The 22,813-nt window shown below is 45.7% G+C and overlaps 1 protein-coding gene across 6 annotated transcripts in view; it reads left to right on the top strand.

Moving 5' to 3' along the window:
* The window catches only part of BRAF (B-Raf proto-oncogene, serine/threonine kinase), a 1,024,017-nt gene that overhangs the window by 34,095 nt on the left and 967,109 nt on the right, over positions 1-22,813 (top strand). For 4 of the 6 annotated variants that reach the window (XM_033958817.1, XM_033958818.1, XM_033958821.1 and 1 more), the window contains one exon: positions 5,541-5,642. In XM_033958817.1, the coding sequence (XP_033814708.1) occupies positions 5,541-5,642 (102 nt within the window). Of the gene's footprint in view, positions 1-5,540; positions 5,701-6,297; positions 6,412-22,813 lie in introns of those variants that run through there. The other 2 variants (XM_033958820.1, XM_033958822.1) reach the window with 2 other exon arrangements.

Raw genomic sequence — 22,813 nt, 5'->3', positions numbered from 1 at the left:
TTATCTTAGTTTTACACCGCCTAGGTATTTAGGTGGTTCACAAGCAACATACATAATAAAAAACATATTAAAACAATCAGACTAACCAAACACAACAACAATCAAAATACATGTCATTCTAATACCTTCAAGTCCTGCCTCAGATCTTATACAAGCAGGCAAAATAAATGTCCTTGTAAAGAGTTGAGTTTTCAACATACTCTTAGGTCTCCTTTTACAAAGCCGCGCTAGCGGTTTTAACGCATGCACCGGATAGCGCACGCTAGCCAGAAATCTACCACCTGCTCAAAAGGAGACGGTAGTGGCTAGCGTGTGCAGCAATTTAGCGCGTGCTATTCCGCGCGTTGAAGGCCTTAGCGTGGCTTTGTAAAAGGAGCCCTTAAATTTCCACCTGGCACTGCATTGTCATACTAAACCAGGTAAATGATTTCATAACTTCACTCCAGCTACAGCAATTGTGGTGGTTCTCATAGTTTTAATACTAATTTGAGTATTTGCCAACATATTCCGAGTTTCCCTATAAATAATTTTTGACTTTTTTTGTTTTTGGAAGGCTCTAATCTGATAGGTGGTGGGATGGATACTTAGCAAAGTGAACAGGAATAACTTGTCAGACTGTACAAACTATTTATTTCTGTTTTTCCTGTGGCATGTAGAATATGTGTTATCCCAGGCAAGCAGGCAGCATATTCTCACTGATGGGTGACAGCGCTGACGGAGCCCCGGTACGGACATTTTAGAGTGAATTGCACTCTAAGAACTTAGAAAGTTCTGACTAGCCTGCACTGCACATGCGTGAGTGTCTTCCCGCCCGACGGAGACGCACGGTCCCTCGGTTTCTTAGTTTCCGCGGAGCTAAGAAGTCGCGTTTCAACAGCTGTTGGAAATTTTTCTTGCTACCTTGCCGCTTGCGTGGCTTTTTTTCTTGACTTTTTGTCATTTTTTGATTTAGGTTTTCCTTTTCTTTCTTTTAAAACAAAAAACCAAACTTTAGTTTTTTCACGTTTTTGTGGCTGCGGCTCGGCGGGGCCTGTTGCCATAATTCAGGCCTCGACCTTCGATTTTGCTGAGTCAGTGTTTCCCTTCATGTCCTGTCCACAGTCGGGCTTCAAGAAGTGTCAACGGTGTGCCCGCCCTATTTCTCTCACGGATTCACATCGCTGGTGCCTCCTGTGTCTGGGTCCAGATCATAGGGCTGATTCTTGCACCCGTTGTTCGTCTCTTCAGAAAAGGACCTTCAAAAAACGTTGAATTCAGCAGCGGTTACTCTTTGGGTCTGGTATGGAAGGTGATTCGGCATAGACTCGGATGTCGGTGTCCATGCTGAAATCGGCGTCGCATACACCACAGGATTCTTCCTTGGTGTCGCAGCCAGTAGGTAAGCCGGCTAAGAAGCTTTCCCCTACCCCTACGGGCCCTCAAGTCGCTTCAGCAGTGAGCCAAGTCCTGCAGACCTCAAGGCGCCCCCCCACTCCTCATCTCCGGAGCGCAGAGCGGCACCAAAGGTACTGGCGAAAAAGCAAGCGGTACCGGTGCAATCCTTGGATGACAAAATTGCAGCCATAATGCAAATCTCATTGTGGGAGCAGTTACAACTAATACTCCCTGCCTTGTTGCCACCAGCTTCCTCGGCGCTGGTCCGGTCTGAGCCCTTGTTATCGGCATCGACCCTAGTGGCACAGATTCACTCTGACTCTGGGGTGCCGATGCTGGCTCTGGTGCGGTCTGAGCCTGTTTCCTTGACACCGACTTTTGCGAAACCGGCGTCTCCGGTTGTGCCGCCTCAGCAAAGGCCTCTTTCAGCGCCACCTGCCCAGGGGTCGATGTCGGAGCCAGTTTGACCTCATTCTTCTGCTCACACCTCCCCTGACACGAAGTCAGTCAGATCGGGGAAATCGGTGCGGAAGACTCTTGACTCTGGGTTCTCGGGGTCGTTTTCCTCTGGTGTGGGACTCCGATTTCTGGGAGGATTCTGAGGAGCCCCTTCTAACAGATGATGAAGTTTCCTCTGATGAAGATCCCTCTTCTCAAGAACCTGTTCCTAAATCAGAACAGACTTCTTTTTCCAAGTTTTTGAGGGAAATGTCAGACACACTTTCTGTCCCTCTAGAGTCTGATTCAAAGAAATCTAAAGCATTTTTGGATGCATTGGATTTTGATTAGCCTCCTAAATAATTTCTCAAGTTCTCCCTTCATGATATTTTGCGGGAGACTTTTTATAAAAATCTTGAAACTCCTTTGACCGTCCCTGGTGCTCCTCGTAAACTTGACGCCCTTTATAGAGTAATTTCTATTCCGGGCTTTGACAAGCTTCAGCTTACTCATGAGTCTCTCCTGATGGAGTCTCCACCCTGAAGAAGTCTGCAGGGGCCAGTGTCTATGCTTCTGTTCCTCCTGGCAGAGAAGGTAAGACCATGGACCGATTTGGCAAGCGTTTATATCAAAATGCCATGCTTGCCAACCGGTCTGGTAATTATGCTTTCCATTTTCCTTTTACCTCAAACACTTAGTTCAGCAAATTTCTACCATACAGACATATCTTCCTGAGCGTACAACAATATACTTCCAGCTTATTACAACTGCGTAAGTTTTTGGTACGCTCAATTTATGACACTTTTGAGTTTACTTCTCGCGCTACTACTATGGCTGTGGCTATGAGGCGCTTAGCTTGGCTTGGCTTCGAGTATCTGAGTTAGATGTTAACTACCAAGATTGCTTAGCCAATGCTCCTTGTTTGGGCGATGAACCTTTTGAGGAATCCTTAGATACCACTACTGAAAAGTTATTGGCTCATGAAATCAGGTGGGATACTTTGATTAAAAACAAGAAAAAGCCTCCACCTGCTCGTCCTTTCAGACCGCAGTCTTCTTATCAGAGGCGTTTTACTGCTCACCCTCTACAGGCCCCTCAGTCTCAACCTCGTAGACAACGGCAGCAGCAGCAACCACGTCGGCAGCAACAGCAGAACAAGCAGTCTGCGCAACCCAAAGCTGCACAGCTTTTTTGACATGTTTCTCAGGGACATAGCCAGTCTTCTCATTTCTCCACCTTGCCCTCAGCCCATCGGAGGTCATCTTCAATTCTTCATCAATCGTTGGGAACTCAACATCATTTGTTAGGGTTATTCTCTCAATCTTCAGACTTTTCCACCAGACAGTCCTCCAAAAGAGTCTGCTTTGAACCCTGCACAGCCCTCCCATCTTCTGCAAGAGGTGCAATCCCTTCTTCTGCTCAATGACATCGAGGAAGTTCCTCTTGACCAGCGGGGCTGGGGGTTCTACTCCCGTTACTTCCTGATTCCCAAGAAGACCGGAGATCTCAACAAATTTTTGGTGAAGGAGAAGTTCAGGATGTTGTTGTCGCTTGCGCTTCTTTATCCTCTCATCGATTAGAACGACTGGCTATGCTCCCTAGATCTCAAAGAAGCCTACACACATATCTATTCATCCGGCTTCCAGGAAATTCCTCAAGTTTCAGATCAATCATTGTCATTACCAGTACAAAGTACTCCCCTTCAGTCTGACATCTTCTGCCAGAGTATTCATGAAATGCCTGATTGTAGTGGCTGCATCTCTCTGTTCACACAGCCTCCAAGTCTTTCCTTACTTGGACGACTGGTTAATCAAGGCTCCCTCATCTCGGGAAGTGGTCCTTGCAACATCTTGGACCATTTCCTTTCTTCAGCTTCTGGGATTCAAAGTCAGCTTCCCCAAATTGCATCTCATTCCGACTCAGCATCTTCAATTTATTGGAGCGATCCTGGACACCACTCTCATAAGAGCGTTCCTCCCACCGGATCGTCTTCAGACTCTCATCCGTCTTTGTCAACAAGTACTTCCACTTCACACCATCTCTGCCAGACACATGATGGTTCTTCTAGGGCACATGGCTTCCACTGTTCATGTCATGCCATTGGCAAGACTCCATCTGCGTACTCCTCAGTGGACTCTAGCTTTTCAGTGGTCTCAGGCGATGGATCGTCTTTCACAACACATCTGTGACATCGTCTCTTCTGCATTCGCTTCAGTGGTGGTTGACCTCCTCAAATCTATCCAGAGGTCTTCTTTTTCACTTGCCTCCCCATCACAAGACCATCACGACAGACGCGTCTCCTTATGCATGGGGAGCACACATAGATGATCTGAAGACTCGGGGTCTTTGGACTGCCATGGAGAGGAAATTTAACATCAACTTCCTGGAACGCAGAGCGATGTTTTATGCCCTCAAGGCGTTTTAATATCTTCTCTGCCCTCAAGTCCTTCTCCTTTGCACGGACAATCAAGTAGCTGTGTACTACATAAACAAGCAAGGGGGCACGGGCTCTCTCCTGTTGTATCAGGAAGCCCAGAAAATTTGGGCTTGGGTGTCAGCTCGCCATCTGTTCCTGAAGGCTGTCTACATTCAAGGAGAGAAGAATCTACTAGCAGACAACCTCAGCAGAATTCTCCAACCTCACGAATGAACTCTCGACTCTGTAACTCTTCAGTCCGTGTTTGCTCAATGGGACACGCCACAGGTGGACTTATTTGCAGCCCCTCACAATCACCAGCTGCCCCAGTTTTGCTCCAGACTTTACTCTCCTCTCCGTCTGGGGGCGGATGCTTTTCTTCTCGATTGGACGGGTCAGTTTCTATATGCCTTCCCTCCTCTTCCTCTCATGTTGAGAACTCTGTTCAAGCTCAAGAAAGAAGCAGCCACCATGATTCTCATTGCTCCATGGTGGTCCAGACAACATTGGTTCTCCCTTCTACTTCAACTCAGTTCCAGGGAACCCATACTTCTACCAATATTTCCTACTCTGCTTACTCAGAATCAGGAATCGCTTCTACATCCCAACCTGCAGTCTCTACACCTGACAGCTTGGTTCCTCTTGGGCTGAGTTCCTCTCAGTTTATCTTCTCTCAGCCTGTCTATCAAATTATTGATGCCTCCAGGAAACTGGCAATGCAGCAATGTTACCAACAGAAGTGGACTCAGTTTTCTTCCTGGTGTCTTCTTCATCATCATGTCCTGTGCGTTAGTGCCGGGTGCCAGATGGGGGGTAAGTGATGTGTTCGGGTGGGTGATGGGTACGGGGAGGATGTTGGATCGCGGCGGGGGGGGGGAGGGGGATTCCGGATCGTGGGGGGGATGGTGGATCATGTGGGGGAGGGCCCTTCGTGAGCAGGGGGGAGCAATGCCGGTTCTCGGGGGGGGGGGGGGGGGGAACGAATCAAGCGAGTTTCCCTTACTTTCTATGGGGAAACTCGCTTTGATATACGAGTAATTTGGTTTACGAGCATGCTTCTGGAACGAATTACGCTCGTAAACCAAGGTTCCACTGTAGTTATCTGAATAGCAGTTTGAGTATAGCCACTATCTGTTTAATGCCAGCACTGCTCACTAGTTGGATATTCAGAACTGGTTACTATCCAGATTTATTTTTTTTTTTAATACAATTGCTAGAGTCTTAAAAAAAAAAAGCCAGCCACTGATCTTAAACAGTGACCCATTAATGTTTTATAGGATAAGTTAAAGTGCTATTCTTTCTTTGTGTCTAGGTTTGGAACATCAAGCAGATGATTAAATTAACCCAAGAACATATAGAGGCACTTTTAGAGAAGTTTGGAGGAGAACATAATCCACCTTCAATATACCTGGAGGTCAGTCCAGAACAACTGTCAGAAGCTGGAAGCTGGTTTTTCCACAACAGTGCTAAAGGTTTAAATTTGATAATACTGTTTTAAATATAGAAAAGTGTATACAAGGGTTTTTAGTACAGTATCTGTCATTTTCACACAAAGTGCAAATTTATATGTTGGATTCTACAATCGAAGCCAGAGAGAGAAGCAGGAGTATGGAACTCCGGTCCTCGAGAGCTGTATTCCAGTCGGGTTTTCAGGATTTTCACAATGAATATGCATGAGATCTATTTGCATGCATTGTTTTCAATGCATATTCATTAGGGAAATCCTGAAAACCCGACTGGAATATGGCTCTCGAGGACCGGAGTTCCCTACCCCTGGACTAGGGTAAATCCAAACGTGTAACAAGTTCAAATGGAGATGAACATTTTGGGTAGTGATTTATTTAAAAAGATTTAAGTTTCCAATAGATAAAGGCACAAGACTGGGTTGCCCTCTTACCTTTTTTATCTTATATGTGGAACCCTTGGTGCAAAAATTGCAACAAGGGCATAAGGATTGGAAATTAGGAGTTTAAAGTAGCTTTGTTTGCAGACAATCTTATTATTTTTAACCACTCTACAGCTTACAATTCTCTGGGTAATACTTATTTTGATGTTTGTTACTTTTATAGGATTGAATATTTTAATCATGGGAAATCTTCCTTATTGTGTATACTGGCAGAGAACAGGGTGATCAAGACAAATGATTTCTATAATATTGCTAATTAATGGAGACTTTCCTCCAGGTATGTAGGAAATGGATTTTAAAGATAGGGCAAAAAGGTAAACAATTTGTAATAAGTATGAGAGGAAGGAACACATCCTGTGCTACAGATGCTATAGAATAAATATGGTCTGATGGAGAAAGATAGATACCAATACATTCAAGTAAGATATTATTCACTGTCCTTTAAGTATTAATATCCAAGTGCTTGGCTAACAAAGATTTTGCTCAGTTTAGGCCACAAATAAATAATTAAGAGACTAATAGGAAAGTATTATATGGAGTAGATGAAAAAGTATAAGGCCCTATTTCAACAAACAATTACAAAATGGGCCTGGGATTTAGCAGATTAAATGGCATGGGAGTTCTTGGAGAGAGTGAGAGGTCAGGTAGCAGAAAAGTGTTGACCTGCGAGAACTACATTACATTACAGCATGTTACATAAAATTTGTATGCCCCTGAGACAGGTTAGTAACATCTGAAGGGGTTGATCAGGAAATTATCATAAATGTGGAAATGGAAGGGACATATTATTGTTGGTGGACATGTTCTCGTATTATTGTTGGCGGACTTGTTCTCGTATTACCCACTTTTAGGAAGAATTGTTAAACCGTGTTGGACAACTTTTGGATCAATGTATTCCCAAGAGTGCAAAATTATATTTTACATTTGAAAGATGATCTGGAACTGGAGTGGGTTGAACAATGTTTTATTTCTTGTACAATCCCACTCTATTCCTGGACTAGTGAGTTATTTTTCTATGGTCGCCAGACAGCTTATAGCAGTGATCTCAAACTCGCGGCCCGGGCGCCACATGCGGCCCCACGGTACTATTTTGAGGCCCTCAGTATGTTTATCGTAATCACAAAAGTAAAATAAAACAGTTTCTTGATCATATGTCTCTTTAGCTATAAATGACAATATTATTATTAAGACAGCCAAAAGGAAAGATTTATGAACTATAAAGAGTTTTACCTCATGCAAAATTGTTATTTCTTTAATAAGACATTAACTACCGTATTTGCCGGCGTATAGGACGACTGGGCGTATAAGACGACCCCCCAACTTTTAGTTAAAAAATAGAGTTTTGTGTTATACTCGCCGTATAAGACGACCCCTTCTTCCTTCTCCACCCCTTTGTATTCCCCCATGTGCTTTCAGCGTTCTTCTCCCTCCTCTGTCTTCAAGTGCTTTCAGAGTCCTTCCCCCCCCCCCCTTCTCTACCGCCCCGGGTGCAGCACAGCCAGCCAGGTCCCCTTACTTTTGTGGCACTTCCCCGACCGACCGACAACAGCCCGGGTCCGACAAACTTCCCTGCCCTTAACCGCGAATCTAAATTACCTTCTTACAGCTGCTGTAAGAAGGTAATTTAGATTCGCGGCTACAGGGCAGGGAGGATTGTCGGACCCGGGCTGTTATCGGTCGGTCGGGGAAGTGCCACAAAAGTAAGGGGACCTGGCCGGCTGTGCTGCAACCGGGGCGGGGCGGCCGCCCCTCTCTCTTGGTACTCTCTCTCTCCTTACCTGCCATGCCTGCAGCAGAGCCGAACGGAAGTCTTCCCGACGTCAGCGCTGACGTCGGAGGGAGGGAGGGCTTTGTTTAAGCTTTGTTTAAGCCCTCCCTCCCCTCCGACGTCAGCGCTGACGTCGGGAAGACTTCCGTTCGGCTCTGTGCTGCAAGCAGAGAAGGTAGGGAGAAGAAGAGCCGCGCGACTGAGTACATCCAGCCCCGCAAGTAAGGGCATGTAAACTGTACCCGGCGTATAAGACGACCCCCGACTTTGGGGAGGATTTTAAGGTACTAAAAAGTCGTCTTATACGCCGTCAAATACGGTATTTTTTTTGTGGCCCTCGATGTACCTACAAATTCAAAATGTGGCCCTGCAAAGGGTTTGAGTTTGAGACCACTGGCTTAGAGTCTTGAGCCTCTCCCCCTTACCTCAGGACTGCCCTCCAGGAATCCAGCTTTTTTCCTATAAGCCAGATTGTAAGACCATAAGAATAACCTTACTGGGTCTAGCATAGTATCCTGTCTTCCCGGAGGCTAATTCAAGTTGCAAGTACCTGGCAAAAACCCAAATAGTAGTAGCATTTCATGCCACCAATCCAGGGCAAGCAGTGGTTTCCCCCATGTCTGTCTCAACAGCAGACTGGACTTTTCCTCAAGGAACTTGTCCAAACCCTTCTTAAAACCAGCTATGCTATCCGCTCTTACCACAACTTCTGGCAATGCGTTCTAGAACTTAACTATTTTCTGAGTGAAAAAAATATTTCCTCCTATTGGTTTTAAAAGTATTACTCTCTACCTTTTGATTGTCCCCTAGTCTTTGTACATCTTGATGCAGTAAAAAATTGATCCACTTGTACCCATTCTACTCCACTCAGGATTTTATAGACATCAATCATATCTCCCCTCAGCCATCTGTTTTCTAAGCTGAGGAGCCCTAACCTTTTTAGTCTTTCCTCATACAAGAATGCTATCTCCTTTATAATCTTGGTCGCTCTTCTTTGAACCTTTTCTAGTGCCACAGTATCTTTACTATCTTTAAGCTTGTCTGCATTTTTGTATGAGGTGAGAGGAGGTTGGGAGTCCTGGGATCATGGTGAGGTTCCCTCAGTCCGCTGTCTCTTCAGATTGGCTTCAATTTCACAGGTCATTTCTGACTCCCTCTTTGTGTAGCAACTTGATTCTCAGCTGCTGTCCATCTCTCAGTGTACACTTATGAGCTTTGTTAATGCACTGATGCCCTTTTATGCTCCGCCAGACATCACCTCCTTTGTCTCTGACCTGTGGGAGTTGCTTGTCTAAGCTTTTTCTTATAGCCACATACTCCCAACTGCTGTTTTCACAGCTGACAGGGGACTCCATAGTTGCGCCAGTAGCCAAATGCACCTCCTTTCTTAGTGAATAATAATAATAATTTATTTGTATGCCGCCATACCGGGGAGGTTCTAAGCGGCTCACAACACAGGAAACAATACATACAATTCCATCAAAATATCCTGATGAAATACGACAAGGAGCTACATACATTTCAATAATACATCGGAATAAAAGGCATGCCATATAGATAGAAATGCAAGTGATAAAAAAAGATAAAAAGTGATAATAACATAATGAAGTTGAGAGAAAAATGTTAAGATAGGATTGCGACATGATCCTTACAAGACAGTTTGAAGTGCTGGCTTTGTTTTCAAAGTTGCAGCAGCTGCTTCTCCCATGACACAGGTCTTGTCATATAAGATTGTGGACTGGTCCCTCTGAGCTGGGAAACACCTGTCCCTCACATGATTGAAGGAGTGGATTAAGTGGCCAATTCTCTTTATGATATCAGTGCCCACCAGATGCTCTGGATCAGACAGTGGGCAAGCGACATAGCCTCCAAGGCCACTCTCAGCAGGTTACCCTTCAGGAGGCAGATGCTTTTTGGCAAAGGTTTAGATGACATCTTGGCCAGTGTGGTGGTTCACCATCCCAAATCCCTCTTGGACAGCAGTTTCACCAGGGGAGGGGGGTGGCAGAGACAGCTTTCCTACCTCTTGGAGATCTCACCAAACTTCCTCCTGTTACTCTTCTCAGGGGCCCTTCCAGAGGTCCAGAAAGAGATTTGGTAGTTACCTGCGTAAACAAACTTTGGCTTTCCGCAGTGGTTCGTCCTCCAGGAACCCTCATTGATGTCAGGGCAACGACCGCCCATCTTCACATTGGGCTGCTGTTGGCTTTTTGGAGGGAATAGGAATAGAATTTGTCAGTCCATTGGGTTCTGGCCATTGTTCGGGAGGGGCACCAGATCGAGTTTTCTCAGCTCCCTCCAGATCTGTTCCTCGACTCCCCAGCTGGATGGCCAGAAAGGATGGCCTGAGTTCATGTGACAGTGCAACAACTCTTGGACATGCCTGCCGTAGAATCAGTTACCAAAGAAGAATCAGGCTTAGTCAGATTCTCGTTATACTTTATAGAGCCCAAGTAAGGCACAGAATATTGGAGGCCCATTCTAGACTTGAAGTCAGTAAATGAGGCCCTAAAGGTCCCCTGCTTTCGCATGGAGATGGTTCACTCTATTATAGCGGCGGTGGCTCTGGAAGAATTCCTAGTAAGGCACAGAATATTGGAGGCCCATTCTAGACATGAAGTCAATAAATGAAGCCCTAAAGGTCCCCTGCTTTCGCATGGAGATGGTTCACTCTATTATAGCGGCGGTGACTGTGGAATAATTCCTAGCCTATCTGGATTTAATGGAGGTGTATCTTCACATTTTTACAGATTACAGGAGATATCTGAGATGTCACGTCCTTCAGTGATACTTTCAGTTGTGGTGTTCCTTTTTGAGTTGGACATAGTTCCATGCACCTTTACTAAGTGGATAGTGGATGTAGCAGCTCACCTACGCTGAATGGAGTCAAGGTGTATCCTATCCTGGGCTTAGCAGAGCCCCCCTCTTAAACGGAAGGCAAGCAGATGGTACAACAGTTGGTGGATCTCCACGGTGGTAGCTTTTATAGATAGAAAAGTAATTACAAGAAGCACTCCCCTACATCTTGTAACCAGACAGACATCGTGCCTGACCTGGTTCCAGTTAAAGTTCCTCCTAAGACACAGAGTAAAACCCGGAAGGGAATGGACAAGGGTTGTGTTAGGAAAAATAGGGATGATTTGTAGGTTAACCACCAGGGGGAGCCTGAAATCTCCCAGGATCTCCTGGAAGAGCCATATCTAGGTCACCACAGGAGGAGCCCAAGAGCCACAGGCAGGTCTGCTGACTCAGGTAGAGTAGGGCGTGCCCCTGCAGTACAAAAACCAGCTGCTGAGCACAAGCAGGGAGGCAGGCTAGGGAGAAGGTTGAGACCTTTCCTCCCCGAGAGTCTCCTCGGGCCAAGCAGGGACGATACAGCCTCACCCATGGAGGTACAGGAGGCTGGTGAAATGCTGGAGGAAGTTTTTTCTGATGTGGATCTTCCAATGGAACTTGACAACCTGCCTGAAGAAGCAAATCCTACTGAGGAAGCCATGGAGGTTGGTCTTTCCACCAGCTGCAGATCCTAATTGGTAGAAACTGTGAGTGTGTTTTCAGCTTGCTTTGTTTGAGAGACTGTTTATTGAAGCTGAACCTTTTGGGATTTTGCTTTGCTTTTCTTTTGCTGTTTTTGCATTTTTTTTGCTGTTTTTGCCTTTTTTGTGAAGCTGATAGTGTCTGATTTGGGAGAGGTTTGCTGTTACCTGGGAGGGCAATTTTGTAGGCTATATTGTAGCTAATTGAAAGCAAACCTGGGACACTCTTCCTTGCCTGGCAGTGCAGTGAAAGGCTGCCAGAGGCTTCACTTTGAAGCACTGAGAATAGGGTATCCAGTGCCTTAAACCCTATTGTTTTTTTTGATGAACTGAATATCCTGCTTAGGAGCAGGCTGATTTGAATGCTGAGGTGAGCACAAACCTCAGAGGTGTGAAAAAGAAAAAAACACTTTGGAAGTTTATGTTTGAACTGTTTATTACTCTTACTTTTGAATTTGAACTGTTTGAAGTTGGAGGTTCTACTTACCTGTTCTGTGAAACTCATAATTATCCTGACTTTGGTGCTTTGGAAGGAATAAACCTGAGATTTTGATTTACTTCCTTTTTGAGAAGATTGTGGTTTATTTTTGTTTTTCCTATTGGTGTCAGTCCAAGCCTGCAGGGTGACTCCAGTCTGGGTCACACGCTAGTGCTATTGTTTTTGTAACCACTGAGGGGCGCTGTTGAGTCTCGCTCAGACCACAGTCCCGGTTACAATCTGGAGGCACAGATGTTATTCCTGTGGGCAGAAGCTCTCTTACCAGCTCTCTTGGCTGCACATGTGGTAGGAGTAAAGAACATCCAGGCCAATTTTCTTAGCAAACCAATTCTGTATCCAGGAGAGTGGTCTCTGTCCCAGTGTGTGTTCACCTTTGTTCAGCGCTGGGGAAGACTGGACATGGATCTCATGGCCTCTGCCAAGAATACAAAGACAGATCACTTCTACAGTCAAAGGACCGAACTGAGAAGTGCACCGTTCAAACCTGGCCTATCGATCTGCTCTGTGTTTCCACTGTGAGCCCTTGTGTGCTGAGTCATCTGCCAAATAATGAATCATCGGGGGGCTGGTGTTTCTGGTTGCTTCAGACTGGCCCCACTGGCCTTGGTATGCGGATCTGCAATGGGACAGGTGTCTCAGGCTTCCGGTTCACTTGGGGCTTCTCAGTCAGGGTCCCGATGTGGAAGGGCTACTTGGAGGTTGTCATTACAACTCTCCTTAGAGTGAATAAGCTCATGACGTTTGCAGCTTATGTGAAGACCGCCAAGGTACAGGTGAAAAGCCTGAGAAGGCTCCTATCCTGGTAATTCTAGCATTTTTACAGGCTGGTCTTGAAAAGGGCCTAGCAGTTTTTGTTTCGCAAGGCACAGGTAGCCAGCCTTTTGTGTTTTATGGCCCAGGGAGGCATGTAGTCATTAGCATCTCATCCAGATGCCCCTCAGTTTTTGAGGGGGGCACTCAGATTGTAAATCCTATTGCGCAGGCCATTCCCATCTTGGGACCTCAGTGTGGCTCCATATGAGCCTCTGTTGGATGTGTTTCTCTTGGATCTTACAGTTAAGACTGTGTGTTTTTGGGTCACTGTTGTCTCGGCATGGAAGATCTCGGAGTTAGTTCCTTTCCTTTCTCTGGTTTACGAAGTTGGGTGAGGACAGTGCCTACCTTCTTTCCGAAGGTAGTTTCTGCCTTCCATATCAACCAAGAGGTTTATTTACCTGCTTTTCACCTCATGGGTTTAGCAAAACAAGACAAGATTTTGAAAAGGCTGGATGTATATAGAGTTCTCCTGCACTACTTGGAGAGGACTAACGATTCCTGGCTTTCTGATCACCTTTTTGTGTTAATCAGTCAATCGAGATGAAGCAAATCAGCCTCCAAAGGCCTCAATTACCAGACGGATTTGCATAACAATATCTTCCTACATGGCCTGTGGTAAACAGCTCCCTATCTCAATTGCATCACATTCTACTAGAGGTATGGCTGCACCCTTGGCAGTGTCCTGGGCTGTTTCGCCTGATGAGATTTGTAGAGAGGATGTTGTGGCTTGAGGATGCCTTTTATCCCAGGACAAGCAGACAGCCTATTCTTACATGTGAGTGACGTCATCCATGGAGCCCGGATGCGGACAGCCTCCAAGCAGACTTGCTTGTAGAAAACTCAGAAGTTTTGAGTCTGCTGCACCGTGCATGTGCGAGTGCCTTCCCACCCAGCACAGGGCGTGTCTCTTCAGTTTTCAGTTTTCTGCAGAGCCGAGAAGTCCATCTTTGACATTCTGCGCTGAACTTAGTTTGCTTCGTGCCTTCTCTCACCGCGGCTCATGTTTTATTTTTATTATTACCGTGTCGCTGTGGATTTTTTTCCTTTTGATTCTTTAAAAAAAAAAAAAAAATTTATTTTTCGTTGACTGACTGGTGGGGCCTGCTGCATACCCTCAGCCTGCGGGCTTTGACTTTGCGGCGGCTATCTTTCTTTCTATATCCTGGCCGGTCACAGGCTTCAAGAAGTGTAGCCAGTGCCAGCATGCGATCTCCCTTACTGACCCACACCGCTGGTGTCTTCAGTGCCTGGGGCCTGACCATTGCCCGGAGTCGTGCATTGGCTGTGCTGCCCTTCAACCTCTAGCCCTCAAACATCGTTGAGTTCAAGTGGAGAAGATTTTTAGTATGGAAACCCCTGCTACACCCTCGACCTCTGACTTGGTCAAGCCTGCTGCGGGGTGTCCTCCTGCCTCCACAACTGCGACCTCGAGTCTCATCAGACCTTCCTCGTTTGGATCATCCTCGACCTCGAGTAAATCTGCCAAGTTTTCTCCTGAGCTTCCCTCAGGTCAGATACCGCAGCAGATGGTTCTGGCAGTGGTCCTCAAGCTACCCAAGCATCACTCCTCCAAGTCGAAGCATGCTTCCTCTGCTACCTCAGAGCCTTTAGCCTCAGCAAGTAGTCCAGTTTCAGACTCGGATCTACAATTGCAGGCTATCATCCAGACTATTTTAGAGCGGGAATTTGTTCAGTTACTGAGCAAATACAGTCCTGCCTCAACTCTGCTTCCTGCAGTTCAGCCTGGGCATTCAGCAGTCTAGTAGTTGAGTCCTTGCCTGTGCCTCAAGCTGAATCTGCACACTCTATGCAAGGAGTCAAGTCTGCGAGTGTCTGGTCTGGAATCTACACACTCTACGCAAGGAGTCGAGTCTTTGCGAGTGTCTGGTCTGGAATCCTCACACTCCATACAAGGAGCTGAGTCTTTGGGAGTGCTTCAAGATTCCTCGATCCAAACCTTTGAGTCTATGGGGTCGATCTACAGCTTCCAGTCCTATACCCTCACCAAAAGCATTGCCCGTTCAAGGCACAGGGTGAAGTCTCCTTGACCTCACACGAGACCTCTCGTCGCTGGTCGAGGCATTCATCGAGGCGCAGGTCCTCTTCCAGAGAGAGGCCTTCCAGCTCTTCGAGGCCTCCAACTCCTTAATTGAGGACACCGATAGCAGAACCTGAGGACTCAGTTGATTCCAATGCCTCGTCCCTGTCTGTCTATTCACTGAGATACCAATACTCCAGAAAGGCCTCACCTTTGTTTTCCACTCGAGGTCATCAAGTCCCTCTCGAGGCCATGCTTTGTCGGATCAATTGTCCTTTTCTTCCTTACTCCGTCAAATGGCTGAGGACCTGGATCTTAAATTGGACGCTGGTTCTAAGTACTCTAAGGAGTATTTAGAGGAAATGAGTATGTCTCGGCCTCCTGCAAAGTCTCTCAAACTTTCAAACGAAACCTGGAGACTCTTTATGCTATCCCTGTTGTTCCAGGCAAGTTGGAATCAGGTATCGAACTCTACATTGCAAGGGCTTTGAGAACTCCCAACTATCTCATCAATCCCTTCTTGTGGAATCTTCATTGAAGAAGAGTCATCCTTCCAGAGTCTATGCTACCGTACCTCCTGGAAGAGAGGGCAGGACCATGGACAAGTTTGGCTGTCGTCTTTATCAAAATTCAATGATGGCCTTCAGGGTTTTAAATTATAATTTTATCTTTATTTCAAGTATTTTATTGATATACTCCCTGGTTTCTCTAAAGACAGGCTTTTAAAGTTTCAGCAAGTCAATGCCACTTTGGCACAACTCAGGTTGCATCTTCTTCAGTCATCTTATGATGCATTTGAACTTTCTTGGAGGGTCACTACATTCTCGGTAGCGATGTGCCGTCTGGCCTGGCTTCGCACATTGATATGGATCCCAACCTTAAGGATTGTCTGGCTAATATTCCTTATGAGGTCAATGACCTCTTTGATGAATCGATAAGAGGCCGCCACCAAGAAGTTGTCTGAGCATGAGAAATATTTTGCTTCCATCATCAGACCAAAGCCTTCTCGACCTCTTCCATCCTATCAGAGGTGTTATCCTCCAAGGGCAGCTCCTTACACTAGAGCACCCCCCAAGAAACAACAGCAGAAGCAAAAGAAACCTCAGCCTTCTGCCTCACCCAAGGCTTTTCATCCATTTAGACTGTCTCAAACAGAGCATAACCTCCATCATTCTGCCTCTGTCCTCTCCTCTCCCCATAGGAGGTCATCTCCATCATTTTTACCATCGATGAGAGACCATTACATCCGACCTCTGGGTGCTGTCAGTAGTCAGGGAAGGATACTCTCTTCATTTCACTCAGATTCCACCAGAGCTTCCTCCAAGAGAGTATCCTTCCATCTTCTTCAGGAAGCTCAAGCTCTGCTTCATCTCTGTGCCGTCAAGGAAGTTCCCTTGGAACAGCAGAGCAGGGGGTTGTACTCCCGTTACTTCCTTGTTCCGAAGAAGGGCGATCTGCGGCCTATATTGGATCTCAGGGCTCTCAAAAAATTTTGGGTCAAAGAAAAATTTTGCATGTTGTCCCTGGCATCCTTTTATCCCCTTCTAGATCAGAACGATTGGTTATGTTCTCTAGATCTCAAGGAGGCTTACACTCGCATTCCCATTCATCCAGCCTCCCATCAGTACCTCAGATTTTGGTTGGGTAATCTGCATTTTCAATACAGAGTGCTACCCTTCGGCCTGGCATAATCTCCCAGAGTGTTCACCAAGTGCCTAGTGGTGGTGGTATCAGCAGCTCTAAGGAACCATGGTCTTCAGGTATTCCCCTACCTGGACGACTGGCTCATCAAAGATTCTACATCTCAGGGGGTTATTGTAGCGACCCAACGGACAATGTGGTTCCTACAAAGCTTGATTTGAAATCCAGTCCCAGCTTCAGCCCTCTCAGAATCTACAGTTCATCGGAGCTATTCTGGACACTATCCAGCTCAGAGCATTCCTTCCTCAGCAGCATCTGGATGCTCTTATTCAGCTGTGTCACAAAGTGTCTTCACTTTCTTCACTTTCAGCGAGACACATGATGGTACTACTTGGTCACATGGCCTCGACCGTTCATTGACTCTTTTTGCCAGACTTCACCTCAGAATTCCTCAGTGGACCCTGGCATCTCAGTGGATGCAGGCTTGCGAACCACTCTCTCGAAGCAATTACAGTCACTCCTTAGTTGACACAGTCTCTCTACTGGTGGATGCTCTCTTCCAATCTCTCCAGAGAGTTACAGTTTCAGACACCTCCTCATCAGAAGGTCCTCATGATAGATTCCTCGACCTACGCTTGGGTGGCTCATCTCTATGGTCTCTGTACTCAAGGCCATTGGTCCAACACAGATCGTCAGTGTCATATCAATCTGTTGGAATTCAGAGCAATCTTCAATGCTCTCAAAGCTTTTCAACATTTTCACAACCAGGTAGTTCTCATTCGGACGGATAACCAAGTCGCCATGTACTATATCAATATCTAGGGAGGAACAGGATCTCTCCCTCTTTGCTAAGAAGCTCTGAAGGTTTGGGATTGGGCAATCCTTCACAACACCTTCCTGAAAGCTGTCTACATTCAAGGAAAGAAAAACTGTTTGGTGGACAAGTTGAGTTGTCTTCTGCAACCCTATGAATGGACACTCCATTCTTCGCCTCTTCATTCCTATATGCATTTCCCCCATTCCCTCTCATTCTCAAGATTCTTGTCAAGCTCAAGAACGATCATGCCACCATGATTCTGATAGTTCCTCGGTGGCCCAGCCAACCTTGGTACTCCCTTCTACTTCAACTCAGCCAGTTTTTCCATCTTTGCTTACACAGAGTCAAGGATCTCTACTTCATCCCAACCTGCAGTCTCTACACTTGACAGCTTGGTACCTCTCAGTATAACCCCTCTTCAGTTTTCTCAACCTATTCGAGACATTTTAGAGGCTTCCAGAAAACATGCCACTAGACAATGCTACCACCAAAAATGGACTAGATTTTCTACATGGTGCATCTCTCATAACAAGGAGCCTCGACATGCCTCCTCGTCTTCCGTCTTGAATTATCTTTTGCACTTATCTACCTCTGGCCTCAAGTCTACATCCATTCGAGTCCATTTCAGTGCAATTGCTGCTTTCCATCAGCCTATCGAAGGGAAACCCCCTTCCGCTCATCCGGTGGTTTCCAAATTTATGAAAGGACTTTTCAAATGTCAAACCTCCTCTCAAACCGTCTACAGTGGTTTGGGATCTCAATGTTCTTGCTCAAATGATGAAGCCTCCTTTTGAACCAATGGATTTGGCTCATCTAAAATATCTCACTTGGAAAGTGGTGTTGCTCATTGCCCTCGCATCTGCTCGAAGTGTCAGTGAGCTGCAAGCTTTAGTTGATCCACCTTTCAGAGTTTTCCATCATGACAAGGTGGTCCTCTGTACTCATCCTAAATTCTTATCTAAAGTGGTTTCATCAATCCATTGTACTTCCAGTGTTTTTTCCAAGACTTCATTCTCATCCTGGAGAATCAGCTCTTCATACTCTGGACTGTAAATGTGCTTTGGCCTTCTACTTGGAACACACCAAACCACACAGATCTGCTCCTCAACTTTTTGTCTCCTTCGATCCAAACAAGTTGGGACATCCGATTTCCAAGCGCACCATTTCCAATTGGATGGCTGCTTGTATCTCTTTCTGCTATGCTCAGGCTGGTCTGCATCTACAGAGTTGAGTCACAGCCCACAAAGTCAGAGCCATGGTGGCTTCAGTAGCTTTCCTCAGATCCACTCTTATTGAGGAAATTTGCAAAGCTGCCACCTGGTCCTCGGTTCATACTTTCACCTCTCATTATTTATTGTCTCGACGTTTTCACCTGATGTAATAGCCATTTTGGCGAGAGAGTATTACAAAATTTATTCTCCTAAGTTGCCAACACTCCCACCATCCCATCCTGGTTAGCTTGGAGGTCACCCACATGTGAGAATAGGCTGCCTGCTTGTCCTGGGATAAAGCACAGTTACTTAACGTAACAGGTATTATCCAGGGACAGCAGGCAGCTATTCTCACAATCCACCCACCTCCCCAGGTTGGCTTTCCTGCTAGCTATCTGAACTGAGGAGATGCGCCCTGTGCTGGGTGGGAAGAAACTCACACATGTGCGGTGCGGCAGACTCAAAACTTCTGAGTTTTCTACAAGCAAGTCTGCTTGTGAGGCTGTCTGCATCTGGGCTCCATGGAGGACGTCACCCACATGTGAGAATAGCTGTCCCTGGATAACACCTGTTATGGTAAGTAACTGTGCTTTTTGGGACCTCAGTTCTGTGGGCAGGCTCATCTGTCCCACCCTAGACATCTGGCACTAGTTTGGTAAGTCAGCTAATGTATGGAATCCCATGTCTTCGTTAAAGAATGGTAGATTAGGTTCTTACCTTGCTAATCTTCTTTCTTTTAGAAGACAAAGGATCCATACAGCCTACCTTGTATGGACTTAGATTCACCTGTTTTCTGTCTCTGAAATTGCCAGTAGCTGTCTTGGCACCTTTTCTATATCTAAGATTAAGTAGAAAATATAGGGATTTTGGGTTTTTTTTCCAAAATAGAAGGCTCACTGGTAGATCGTATCTCAAAACCTCAAGCTCTAAAATTTTCCTATTAAACTAAATTTATAATAAGTGAGTGAAAGTTCTCAATTTTCACAACTCATTTACAGGAAGATCCTGTTGTCCGAGTTGTATACTGCATAATAACCCAAAAGGGTAAGTTAGCGTGAATCATCCTTGGACCTTATGTGTATGTGCTATATTCCAAGCAACAGTGAAAATCATATAATCTCTCATATAATCATTAGAGACTTAATATCAAAGTTCAGAGATCCAACTTCCTGAAAAATCTCCCCTTGTATGTATACTTCATGTAATGAAAAAAGTACTTATCTCCAAATGCATTGACGTTAGTGATATGCTGAATAATCAAATAACCGTGGTGGATAATCAAAAGCTCTACAGAGCTCCGTTTTAGAGGAACAAGCCTCCTTCCTTGGGAGCGATTGCACTGAAGTTGTCAGAAGGAACACTGAGGAGAGTGGATTACAGGATGAGTCTCAGGTTGAAAATGGTGCTTCGGCGTGGAGATGCTGCAAATCAAGAAACAACATGATGATTAAATTTTTTACATAATGACCTCATTATGCGGAAGGCACTATCATAGTAAAACCGATAACTAGAAAATACACAGCAAGCAGATCAAAAAGGCTATCTAAATCAAATAATAGAATAAGAATTGCCGCTGCTGGGTTAGATCAGTGGTCCATCGTGCCTAGCAGTCCGCTCACGCGGCAGCCTTTAGGTCAAAGACCAGTGCCCTAACTGAGAGTAGCCTTACCTGCGTACGTTCTGGTTCAGCAGCAACTTGTCTAACTTTGTCTTGAATCCCTGGAGGGTATTTTACCCTATAACAGCCTCCGGAAAAGCGTTCCAGTTTTCTACAACTCTGGGTGAAGAAGAACTTCCTTACGTTTGTACGGAATCTATCCCCTTTTAACTTTAGAGAGTGCCCTCTCGTTCTCCCTACCTTGGAGAGGGTGAACAACCTGTCTTTATCTACTAAGTCTATACCCTTCATTATCTTGAATGTTTCGATCATGTCCCCTCTCAGTCCTCTTTTCAAGGGAGAAGAGGCCTAGTTTCTCCAATCTCTCACTGTACGGCAACTCCTCCAGCCCCTTAACCATTTTAGTCGCTCTTCTCTTGACCCTTTCGAGTAGTACTGTGTCCTTCTTCATGTATGGCGACCAGGGCAGTATTCCAGGTGAGGGGGTACCATGGCCTGGTACAGCGGCATGATAACCTTCTCCAATCAGTTCGTGATACCCCTTTTTAATCATTCCTAGCATTCTGTTCGCCCTTCTTGCCGCCGCGCATTGCGTAGACAGCTTCATTGACTTTGTTGACCAGTACTCCCAAGTCTCTTTCCTGGGGGGGCCTCTCCATCCTGTATTCGTATATAAGATTTTTGTTACCGACGTGCATCACCTTACACTTTACCACGTTAAACCTCATTTGCCATGTCGCGACCCATTTCTCAAGCGTATTTGTCACTTTGCAGGTCTTTGCAATCTTCCTGAGTCTTCACTACTCTGAATAACTTCGTATCGTCTGCAAATTTAATCACCTCACTCATTGTACCAATTTCCAGGTCGTTTATAAATATGTTGAAGAGCATGGGTCCAAGCACCGAACCCTGCGGCACTCCATTTGTGATGCTTTTCCAGTCCGAGTATTGTCCATTTAACGCCACACTCTGTTTTCTATCTGCAAGCTAGTTTTTAATCCACGTGAGTATTTCACCCTCAATTCAATGGCTCACAAATTTTCAAAGTAGTCGTACATGCGGAACCTTGTTGAACGCCTTCTGAAAATCCAGATATACAATGTCGACCTGGTCATCCTTGTCTATCTGCCTGTTTACTCCCTCGAAGAAGTGCAGCAAGTTCGTCAAGCAAGATCTTCCTTTGCTGAAGCCGTGCTGGCTGGTCCTCATCAGATCGTGTCCGTCAAGGTGATCAATGATGCGGTCCTTTATCAGTGCCTCTACCATCTTTCCCGGTACCGAGGTCAGACTTACCAGTCTGTAGTTCCCCGTATCTGGAATCCTTCCTGGTTTGATCAACAGATTGGCTATTAGTTGAAGCAGTTCAGCTATAGCCCCTTTCAGTTCCTTGATTACCCTCCCTACTGCAGCCGGAGGTGCCTAGGTTCCAGTCTATCCCCGGATAATTGAAGTCACCCATGATAACACCGTTACCTCCCTTGCGTTTAATCTCATCTGTCATTTCTCCATGAAGGTCTTCGGACTGCCCTGGGGGTTGGTAGTAGATACCGATCTTTGTTTCCATTCCATTTGTTCCCGGAATTTTGACCCATAGAGACTATACCTTATTTTTCATTTCTGGCGTGTTCTCTCCAGTAGATTTAATTCCCACACCTTTTTTACCCACTCTGACTCTGCGGTATAGCTTGTATCCTGGTAGCATAGTGTCCCAGATGTTTTCCTCAATCCACCATGTTTCCGTGATGCCGATTATGTCAAGGTTATCTTTTTGTGCCATAGCTTCCAATCCCCTCTTCTTATTCCTTAGGCTCCTTGCATTCGTGTACATACACTTGAGTTTGTGGTATGTTACTTTCTTGCAGTTCCTTTCCTCTTGTATCCCTTTCGATCTGTCAGGATTTCTGTCTTGCCTATGATTCGGTGAGTCTTCCCCGCTGTCTTCCTGCATGGTATCCTCTGGGTATACCGGTTCCCGAACCATCGATTCTTGGTTGACTGTCAGCTTTCTCCTTCTTCCTAGTTTAAAAACTTCTCAATTTCTCTCTTGATGTTGACTTACAAGTAGCCTCGTTCAGTTTCCACTGAGGTGGCATCCATCCTTCATGAATTGCTTGCTCTTCCCCCAGAACGTTGTCCAGTTGTGCACGAAGTGGAATCCTTCTTCCTCACACCAGCGCTTCATCCATGTGTTGACTGCTTGTAGCTCCGTCTGCCTCTTCTCGTCGGCCCTGGGCACCTGCCGATCTACAAGAACGCTACCCTCGGCGTTCTGGTCTTCAGCTTCTCTCCTAGCATCCGGAACTAGTCCTTCAGTCCTTGTCTGTCTGCTGTAGTTCCTGTGCTCACATTGTTTGTCCTCACATGGATCACCACTGCTATATCTTCCTCTTCCATGCTGTCGATGATCCTGTCGATGTGGCTCATTATATCTTCTACCTTGGCTCCTGAAAGACAGGTCACCAGTCGATCCTGTATTCCTGCCGCTATGTGGCTGTCGACTTGTCTGATGATGGAGTCCCTCACGACGATTGCTGTCCTCTCTATCTTCTTTTGTCACTCTAACCACAAGTCAAATCATTTAGTCCAAAAGGTTGGACTGATTTTAAGTGGAAGATCCAAAATTCACTCACTTACTATAAATTTAGTTTACTAATAGCAAAATTTTAGAGTATAAGGTTTTGGGATATGATCTCCCAGTGAGCCTTCTATTTTGGAAAGAATCCCTATATTTTCTA

This window comes from Geotrypetes seraphini, chromosome 9 (assembly GCF_902459505.1).
Source record: "Geotrypetes seraphini chromosome 9, aGeoSer1.1, whole genome shotgun sequence".
NCBI classification, from domain to species: Eukaryota; Metazoa; Chordata; class Amphibia; order Gymnophiona; family Dermophiidae; genus Geotrypetes; species Geotrypetes seraphini.
Note: the sequence above shows the minus strand (reverse complement) of the source record. Positions and strands in the feature narration are given on the sequence as shown.